Here is an 11,055-nt window from a genome sequence, read left to right as displayed (position 1 = left end):
ACAGAGTGAAGTGGGCTTTAACCTCCATTATATCACCACACATTTTTTCATTCATTTCATTTTACTTTGAGTTCTGTCATCATTTTTCTCTTCATTTCTTCTGTTTGCTTCTCCACCCGCACTCATGCTCCCTGTTCAGTTCTTGCGGTTGTTGCCCTTGCTGCAGTTTGAGCTCCAAATCTCCTTCAGTTGGGGTTTACTTGACAGACCCAAACATCTGCACAGTGCCTTACACCTGCCCTACCTGCAGGAAACTAGAGCGAGATGAGTTACAGCTCCACAGCCAACTCCAGAAGCAACACCTACAGCAGCAGCAGGCACTGGCACCCCCACCTCACCACTTTGAAACTCTCTTCACTCATCAAGGCCCCAGTTCACCCCAAGTTATTCACTCCACATCACATCCATTTGCACACTTAGCATGCCTGTTTGTTCATTTCAGTGGATTGCTTCCTGGAGTTGAGCTGTCCAGATTCTATCAAACACACTACCTGATTGCAAGGTTTTACTGCAAGTACACACTACTTTGGTTTGCTTTTTTGTACTTAGTATATTCTGTAGGTATCTTAAATCTAAGAAACAACATATCTTCCAAACTAGTGGACAATTTGTTTAAAAATTTAAAGGATTATTGGTCACAAAATTGTTGTCTTACTAAGTTATATAAACAAAACAAGTTTTAATTTGCATAAAGCATTAGAAAAATTGCAGATAATCAGTGTATACGCCAAATTAAAATCGTAGGCTGAATATAAAAGTTTGAACAGCAGCATGCAGACCATAATATAACAAAAACTGTCAACTGAAACACAGTCTTACTTCTATTACTATTGTACTACAACTGCTGTTATTACTATTACAGTTCAGTTCAATTCAGTCATCTCAAGGCACTTCACATTGGTCAAGACCTCAGTATTATAGAAAAAGACCCATCAAATCCACTCAAACAAGCCCTTGATGACAGTGGGAAAACTTCAGTCTGTTTCCCCTTAAACTCCTTCATAGAGTCCATACTAAAGTGCAGATCAGAGTGTATTCATTTTCAGATGTTTGGCAGGAGAAGAGAATAAAAATTCCAGTTAGAAACCAGTCTGATTGTTTGTTACCTAAGACCTCTCTTTACAGTTGTCCAGACTGAGGTTGCAGTCAGACGTTTATAAATAAACTGTCTTATCTGTCGAGTTCGCCTTCTGCCACCAGCAATTTGTCCCCACCAGTTTACAGCAGAATAAATATATTTAGCATCCTTTAAAAAAATCCAAGTCTGCTAAACAGATGAATGAGTGGATTGTATCCCTGTATTGACTCTGTTCTCCAGTTCAGACTCTTCCACTGCTGCTGCTGCTGTGTATTTTGAAGATAAGTGTGCATTATCACAAACTGATATTTCCAGCTCCACTGGATTAAAATACTCTTTACTTTCCTGTTGCCATGGTGAATCGTAGTATCAGAGCTTCACTGATGATGGCTTTTTATAGTGACTGAGCTTAACTCTGACTGAGCAAACTGAGAGTTGCCTGTGTCGTGGCCAGAATGTGATACAGACTAAATTAATTCAGGCAAATCATCCCAATTTAAATAATCATTTAATATGACAATTATTCTTAACAGAGTAGTAGTTAAATAGGTAATCTGGTAGTTAGGGAACAGAGAACAGAATCACTCCTCCTGCAATGGAATTGATACAGTATTAAACAAGAAGATTGTCACAGAATCAGTCAGTCTTGGTCACAGGGTACAGTCAGTCAGAGTCCGTTCCCCCTACCCAGGCCTGGGTCCCAAAGAGCACACGATACACTGTCACAGTAGCATTCTCCCCCTATCCCCTTCAGCCTCACTGTTTTATCCACAGCTTTCTTAGGCTGTTACGTCAATTTCCGAACTTAGCTTCTTGTCTCCAGTTTTAGGAGACAACACCCTGAGACGTACCCAAAAACAGGAAACATCCTGGCCAAATTATATAAGATCATTGTTCAGCTCACACGAACTTAAAAGTGAGCACACAAACACTCTATTCTATTACATAATCCATATTAACATGTAACTTAAACCACTACACCTGAACTACCTCTGATCAGCTGTTCTAGAACAGAAAACCCAGTTTTCTCCATCTCTGGTCAACTCACAGTTCAGGGTTAACTTCAGAGCTTGTTAACCCGGCTTTCTGAAATACCTCCCATAACCTAACTTTATCCCTGTCCCAACCTAGTCATCTCATACGATGCTACACGGTATATACCAGCTTTTGTCAAACTCGATTTTGACAGATCTAGGTCAAAGGCCACCCCCTCCCACCACAGGTGTAAGTTCCTCCCACAGCCTCCCTCCCCTCCCAGGTCAAAGGTCACCCCCCCTCAGGTTCCCATACCCCCTCCCTGCGTCTTCACCGGGCACAGCTGTTCTCCCCCTTCTGATAGATTAATCTAAAAATAAAAGACAGGATAATGATTATGCTTGTAATGTTATATAGTGAGATGAATAAAACAAATGGTACATAGAAAGTATAGTAGTGCTTTGTATATTAAATAGAGTAAAAATAGGAGAAAGATTCTACTGGATATTTAGTTTCAAAGGAGTCCTAGTGTGAAACATAATACAACAAATGGTGTTGAGTTATTTATTAGGGCAATTCTGTAGGTCCCGACACAGCGTTTGTTTGAGATAAATCAAAGCCTAGCATATGTTTCCGTCACAGCGTGTTTTTGCAAGAGAGCTGCAAAAATAGGGTAAAACAGCTGGACTCAAGGCCTACAGCCAGTCAGGAGACCATGAGATATGGGTAACAAGAGATCAGTCATAATCTATTCCGGGTAAGTGCAGATGTCTCCTAGCGGGGTCATTGTACTCCGGGTATGAAGTATTTCCCGCCATCCCTCAGTCCATAAGATGTATACTAGCTTTTATAGTCATTATAAATAGGGCTGGTCTAAAGATCGTTTTGCACGCCACTCAGTTTGATGGTTGTAGACACTTCATACTTCGTACTTCAACATGGATCCAGGTAGCCCCTGAAAAGAAAAAGTAATGCATTTTTATTTTTCTGTTTTACGAAAATGTGTATGTTAACCAAGATCATTTCATTCATATCAGAGGCAGCTTATCGCAGCATTAACGGTGTGCATCCTGAAGAACAACTCAGTAAGTATTCTGCTACGTCTACAACCCTTTGTATATTAGATATAATCGTTTCCCTTTCTTGAAAAAATTGTTTTTTATCCCGGGCAGACAGCTATTTGAGAGCGTATGAACAAGCTCTACGTCAAGAACAATCACTCAAGAGACTAAACCGTCAGGCGCCCGGTGGGTTTAAAGAATCATGTTTAAAATATATTCACGTGATATGGAAAATAAATACGAGTCCTCTATTTTCTAAAAAAAAAAGAAACCGACACTCAGTGATCAGCAACAGCAATCATCCCTAACCGAGGACGCTTTGGAAAGTATCAACAGCGGTTAAGCTTGTGTGACTATATTTTATAATAATAATAACGGTTCTCACCTCTTATAATAACGTTTTCATCTCAGTTCCAGACTGTGTGCTACTTCAGTGCAGTGAGGGCTCCAACATTGTCCTTGAAGAATTTTCAACCGATCGACATCGTGCAGCCTCGTACAATTCCCTAGACAGCGCCGAACAACCGAAGCACGAGGCGGCTGACCCTCTATTTTAGAAAATAGAGAACTCGTATTTATTTTCCATATCACGTGAATATATTTTAAACATGATTCTTTAAACCCACCGGGCGCCTGACGGTTTAGTCTCTTGAGTGATTGTTCTTGACGTAGAGCTTGTTCATACGCTCTCAAATAGCTGTCTGCCCGGGATAAAAAACAATTTTTTCAAGAAAGGGAAACGATTATATCTAATATACAAAGGGTTGTAGACGTAGCAGAATACTTACTGAGTTGTTCTTCAGGATGCACACCGTTAATGCTGCGATAAGCTGCCTCTGATATGAATGAAATGATCTTGGTTAACATACACATTTTCGTAAAACAGAAAAATAAAAATGCATTACTTTTTCTTTTCAGGGGCTACCTGGATCCATGTTGAAGTACGAAGTATGAAGTGTCTACAACCATCAAACTGAGTGGCGTGCAAAACGATCTTTAGACCAGCCCTATTTATAATGACTATAAAAGCTAGTATACATCTTATGGACTGAGGGATGGCGGGAAATACTTCATACCCGGAGTACAATGACCCCGCTAGGAGACATCTGCACTTACCCGGAATAGATTATGACTGATCTCTTGTTACCCATATCTCATGGTCTCCTGACTGGCTGTAGGCCTTGAGTCCAGCTGTTTTACCCTATTTTTGCAGCTCTCTTGCAAAAACACGCTGTGACGGAAACATATGCTAGGCTTTGATTTATCTCAAACAAACGCTGTGTCGGGACCTACAGAATTGCCCTAATAAATAACTCAACACCATTTGTTGTATTATGTTTCACACTAGGACTCCTTTGAAACTAAATATCCAGTAGAATCTTTCTCCTATTTTTACTCTATTTAATATACAAAGCACTACTATACTTTCTATGTACCATTTGTTTTATTCATCTCACTATATAACATTACAAGCATAATCATTATCCTGTCTTTTATTTTTAGATTAATCTATCAGAGGGGGGAGAACAGCTGTGCCCGGTGAGGACAAAGGGAGGGGGTATGGGAACCTGAGGGGGGTGACCTTTTGACCTGGGAGGGGAGGGAGGCTGTGGGAGGAACTTACACCTGTGGTGGGAGGGGGTGGCCTTTGACCTAGATCTGTCAAAATTGAGTTTGACGAAAGCTGGTATATACCTTGTGTGTGATGCTTTGTCTGACACCAAACATACCCTAACCAGATATAGCTTCTTACTGCCTATCTTTGGAATCTAATATCTACAGACTGTGAAACTGCAAATCAATCATAACTGCAGGGTGTTTTTCTCCCTCTGCTACCATCTTCTGGTCATTAGTTGAAATTTCATATAGGGCACATAATCATTTTCTTTGTGTCATCATTACCCAGTTCAAGATAAAATCGTTTATTGCACAAAATAATGTTGTCACTGTTCTTTATTCTTGTTTGATACAGTAATGTGGATCTTTATATTGTCTGTCTTCACTGACTGCTAAGGACAGGACGCGCTTCCTAAGGACCATACCAATGTATACTTATCGGCTACTTTATTAGGTACACCTGTACAATGGTATGCAATTCAGTGCAACACCTCTGCCTTGACACCTGTGATTATGAAGCTCAGAATGTTTGTTTTTGGTGAAATTGTTATAAATGTATAAATTCAGTTTTATGTTCATTACTGAGGTCATAGTTAATAGTGGTGTTGTACAGGGCTACATTATAGTCACAGGTGTTCCTAATATTCTGACCCTCTCATGTATGTAGCTGGTGAGGACACAAATATAGAGACAAACATTTTGAGCTTTGTAAACACAGATGTTAAGGCGGAAGTGTTGAACTGAATTGCATACACTTGTACAGGTGTACCTAATAAAGTGGCTGCTGGGTGTATTTGCATCTTTGAGCCTATTTACTCTAAATCATTCATACTTTACACTGCTGACCATTTTTACAAAGCATTCCATAATAGTTTAGGCTTTTGATTTTTTTTCAGCTGGTAAAATAAGTATTGAACACATCACCATTTTTCTCTGTAAATATATTTCTAAAGGTGCTGTTGGCATGAAATTTTCACCAGATGTTGGTAACAACCCAAGAAATCCATATATACAAAAAAAACCAAAACAAATAAGTTCACAAATTAAGTTATGTGTAATAAAATGGAATGACACAGGGAATAAATATTGAACACGGCAATTTATTTAATACTTTGTACAAAAGCCTTTGTTGGGAATGACAGCTTCAAGACACCTCCTGTATGGAGAAACTAGTCACATGTATTGCTCAGGTGTGATTTTATTAATGTCCACCCTTGTTTCATCTTCATCATCCTGGTGGAAGGCAGGTTTTTATCAAGAATGTCTCAGTACAATGGTCCAGTCATCCTTCCTTCAATTATATGATGTTTGCCAGTATGAGCTTCAACATGCTTTTTCTTCAGCAATGGAGTCTTACATGCTGTGTGTGCATACAGGCCACGGTGGTTCAGTGCATTATCGTTTTCTTTGAAACAATTGTACCTGCTAATTCCATGTCTTTCTGAAGCTCTCCACAAATGGTCCTTGGCTCTTGGGCAACTCTTTGGATAATTCTTTTCACTCCTCTGTCAGAAATCTTGTGAGGAGCACCTGGTCGTGGCCGGTTTATGGTGAAATGATGTTTTTTCCACTTCCGGATTATGGCCCCAACAGTGCTCACTGTAACATTCAGAAGTTTAGAAATCCTTCTGTAAACAATGTCATCAGTATGTTTTGTAACAATAAGGTTGTGAAAGTCTTGAGAGCTCTTTGCTTTTACCCATCACGAGATGTTTCTCATGAGACACCTTGGTAATGACACACCTTTTTATAGGCCATCAGTTGGAACTGAACCAGCTGATATTAATTTCTGCTGACAAGGGGCAGGATTGCTAATTACTGGTAGATTTCAGCTGGTGTCTTGGCTTTCCATGACTTTTTGCACCTCCCTTTCTTCATGTGTTCAATACTTTTCCCTGTCATTCCATTATTTTACACATAATTTAATTTCTGAACTTCTCTGTGTGTTTCTTCCAGAGTCAAAACACAAGCAGCTTTGGTGAACTAGAAACTCTCTCAACTGTCTGTAGGAAAGCGTGCCCTGATACTCCCCAGTGTATCTTGGTATTAGAAGTGTGAACCTGCAACACAGACTGCTGAGCTGAAATAAGTCTACTTAGTCATCGGTGCTTCGAGCTAAATCAGCGGCTGTTGCTTTGTTGTTTGAACAGCTGTAATCTGATTCTCTAAACATTATTATGTTTGTTCTGTAGCAAAAAACCAAAGAAACCACAGCGGCGGCAGATGAACAACAGACTGAAGCCACTGACTCTGGCATATGACGGAGATGCCGACATGTAGAAGTCTTCCTGCTGCCCTATAGACGCACCCTAATGCAGGGCACACAGGGTTTGCTAGGGAAACCCCTTGATGTCAGGGCTGCCACTGGGCATTGTTCAACCAACACGAAGACACCCTGAGAAGGTGATTCTGACTGAAAAAGAAACCTCAGAGATCAACACACGGAATCCTTGTGCGCTAGCAGCTTTGATGTTCCTGTCCTGTTTTTTAAATTCCCATTTTCATACTTTGTTTCACAAGAGCCTTCATGAATTCATTCACTTCTTCTGGAAGTTTGCCTCACTTCACTGGAGAAGATCCCCCAAAAGTGATTTTGATCTCAAAGCACAATATTCATTTTATTCATTTTGTCACAGCTTAGTAGGAGATTTCTATAGGACATTTGTTATTCTTTGTCTCATCAAGAACATTCATATCCCTCTGTGTTATTATGGCCTTGGTCCATCTCACAGGAAAAGCTAAGACCAGAGGGGGAAAAGTCATAAATCCCACCATCACTTCTGCCTCCTCCTCCCTTTTCGGGTTTTCAGACATAATTTTGCACTATATTAGTGCAGCATGATATGTACTTATGTCTAGCTTTGCCACAGGAAACTGCCTCTCTCAATACAAGATGATGTACAGTCTTGTGCTAGAAGTGTAAAAAGGTAGACTTTTTTGCAAACAGAACTCACCAATGTTTGTTAAGATGTTTCTTCTATTACCTCTTGTATGTGATACGGTGGGACTCGGTGTAAATATTTTTTTTCCTGTGGTCTCAACTTTACCTTTCTAGTGTGTACAGCTACACGTCCAAACTCTGCTTAATTATTTATTCTCTGAAGATTTTTTTTTACTACGGTTTTACATCATGATTTCTACTTTTGTAAATTATTGATATACATTGAGATGTACATACATTATAATCCGTTCAGACAGATAGAAAGAAACTTCTTCCATTTTGGAACCTTTTGGCTGTGACATGGAAAGAAGAAAAGATGACCGAATACAAACATTTAAGGTATTAATGGATCATTTTAACTCCTGGTATTTAGGTGTATGAGGATCATTAGGGCCTGCAACATTTGATTGGGGAGATTAATCTAGGAAGACTGAATCAGAAGTCAAAGTTTAAAGTTAAAATTTTAATTAAAAAAATCAGACCACTACAAAAAGCACCAGTAGTTCAAGATCACTCCATGCTAAATTTGATTGACTTAAATCTCAAAGTTGTATCTTTTTGCATCTACAACAAACATGCTTTCTCAGTCCGCTTCAAACTACAATGTATTTATCACTCGATCGTGTTTAGAGGCAAGTGTTAAAACCCACATATTCTGAATGGCTGCACTGTGTCGTTGTAGCTTAGTCATGGTTCTCAGTTGCTCACATGAAAATTGACAGAAGTAGTTCTTCAAGAATAAGGGCAGTAATTTTTTCTAAAAATCAACGGTCTTACCTTTGACACCTGCATACATTGTAGTACTTGTCAGATGGTCAGAGCTTTGGAAACCTCCTCCCTTTACACCTTTCTAATGTGTGGGTAACAGGGTTGTATCCAACTGTTTCTGATACAGTCTGACATTCACACCCAATGTACACAGTGACTGGTGGAGGTAAGATAAAAAGGTGGGGTTTAACTTCTCAATCCTCTCTCTTCACTTTTCACATTTACAACAAAGTACAATGATGTGAATGTAGGGGTGCATCAATACCAGTATCGGGTCCGATACCACCCTCTAGTACTTGTTTTCATACTTGTAAAAGTTGTCCTATACTATGCACCAATGCTGTACCATTTAAGGGCAACATTATGTTAACCTCACTTTCATTATGCGGAGAAGAAGAAATTTCAGTGGTACAGTAAGTGACAATGACAAAAGTAATGCCAACTGTGTATGTTTTGTAGTAGGCTACAGATATGCAATCAGTTACATGTAGGATATTTTATTTAATCAAAATCAGAAAGTAAATGTCATGAAAATAAAAATCATTGCATTTTTGCACTATTAAGTACCACTATCTGTAATCGGTATCAAAAAGTACTCAAATACAAGTACTCGTACTTGGGATGAAAAACATGGTATTGGTGCATCCCTACCTTCCAGAACAGAGTGTCCTTGACAGCTGGCTTTTTGCTCTGCCTTGAACTGTGACCCTTTCAGAAAAATAAACACTTGATTTCCAGCACGATTGGACAGCAATTCATAGCATAACCCATTAAGAGAGCTTAGTGAGCCTGATGGGTGGAACAAGACAATTTCAAAGCCCAATTAAAGGCTCCTCCAAAATACAGTAGATGAACGTAGCCTTCTTTTATCCAAATCTTGAAGACATTGGCATCGCTGTGTCAAATGGATGAATAAAACAACCATTCATGTTTAATATAATTCATCTAGATTAACGCTCTTATGCCAGAGGGACCCTACACAGCAGTTGTGGTCTCAATGTCTTGAAGAACTGTGAGCTTTTAAACAACTGTTTCACTATGGTGACTTTTAGTGTCTCATGACTGTGCAAAATCCTGTCTAGGAGCTAGCTCTGTCGTTAAAAACAGTTCACAGGGGATTATATGGGAATATTTTGAAGTGAAAGCTTAAACCATACAGTACTGCCTGATATAAGCTAAAGTTCTAGTCATTCAAACAGAACAGTGTATTATTTATTACTAATGAGAAGTCTTATCATTGCAGGAAAGTGACAGTTTAGTATTCTGTGGAGTTTGTTGCTAGTAAGTTAATGGAATGTTTATACTTCTTGAAATATGAGTTGTAAATAAAGTGCTAACACTTCTTTTTTTATTGTTCATGTACCATAATATGATTCCTTTTTTACAGTACAAACTATTACACACACAAAAATTAAATTAATTTAAAAAACATTTTTAAAAAGAAGTGTGAATGTGGGTGTGTTAAAAGCATTACTGATAACCTTGTGAAAAACAAAATTGCAAATGAACCTGTGCTTTTCCTACTGTTTGTTTCATATGTATTTGACTAATTGCTGATAATAAATGAGGGAAATATTTCTAAGCGCTTTCTAATTTTTAAGAGCCCAGTGTGAATCATAAAGCATAATGATTTTTCCAAAGTTTCATAATTACAAAATTTACAAAAAGTTACAAAATTACAGTTTAGTGGTGTGCCTATAAAAAGTATTCACCGCCTTGAATGTTTTACCCTTTTATTGAGTTTATAAATCAATCATGGTCAATATAATTTGGCTTTTTTAATAAATAAAAAAAACTATTTAATGTCAAAGTGAAAACATGTTTCTATAAATTGATGTCAAATAATTTTATTACATTTTTCTCAGTAAATACATTTCTAAAGGTGCTGTTGACATGAAATTTTCACCAGGTGTCACCAACAACCCAAGAAATCCATACATACAAAAAAACAAACAAATAAGTTCATTAATTAAGTTGTGTAATAAAATGGTATGACACAGGGAAAAAGTATTTAACACACTTACTGAAATTTATTTTATTATGGCCCCAACAGTGCTATAATATTATGCCCTGGATCATAAGACTGGGTGGACCACCAGCGGCGGTCAGCTAGATGTCGGTTCTGGTCAGTCAGAGCGAGTCAGAGCTGCTTGAGTTTCAGTCCATACCTGATGGCACCTGTGGAGATGGGACTGGACTGAGGGCACAGTGACGTCAGCTTCTTCTTCAGGGAAAAGTAGTGGCTGATAACCGAGGGACACTTCGAATGGGGGCTGCCCTGTGGCCGAGCAAATAAGGAGTTGTGGGCATACTTGACCCAGGGGAGAAGAGAACTCCAAGAGTCAAGTTCGGGTACCTGTAATGCAACAAAGGGCTGCCTCCAGCTCCTGGTTGAGGCATTCAACTTGGCCGTGTGTTTGGGGATGAAAGCCCAAGGACAATTGACCTTGGCTCCTAGGGTGGAGCAGAAGGTTGTCCAGGTTTGTGACACAAACTGAGGCACCTGATCAGACACTATGTCTGCTGGGATACCATGGAGCCTCAGAACGTGTTGTACCAGGAGGTCAGCTGTCTCTCGGGTGGATGGTAAGTGGGGCAAGGCCACAGAGTGTGAT

At 39.1% G+C, this 11,055-nt stretch overlaps 1 protein-coding gene across 1 annotated transcript in view; it reads left to right on the top strand.

Moving 5' to 3' along the window:
• thsd7aa (thrombospondin, type I, domain containing 7Aa) overlaps positions 1 to 9,840 on the top strand; it is a 243,676-nt gene extending 233,836 nt beyond the window's left edge. Inside the window, exon 28 of the mRNA XM_020621420.1 lies at positions 6,924 to 9,840. Within this exon, the coding sequence (XP_020477076.1) occupies positions 6,924 to 7,011 (88 nt within the window). The 3' untranslated portion in view covers positions 7,012 to 9,840. The remainder of the gene's footprint in view (positions 1 to 6,923) is intronic.
• Positions 9,841 to 11,055: the final 1,215 nt, after the last annotated feature.

The sequence above is a fragment of the Monopterus albus genome, unplaced genomic scaffold, assembly GCF_001952655.1.
Source record: "Monopterus albus unplaced genomic scaffold, M_albus_1.0 scaffold259.1, whole genome shotgun sequence".
Classification (NCBI taxonomy): domain Eukaryota; kingdom Metazoa; phylum Chordata; class Actinopteri; order Synbranchiformes; family Synbranchidae; genus Monopterus; species Monopterus albus.
This window is presented reverse-complemented; position numbering and strand designations above follow the sequence as displayed.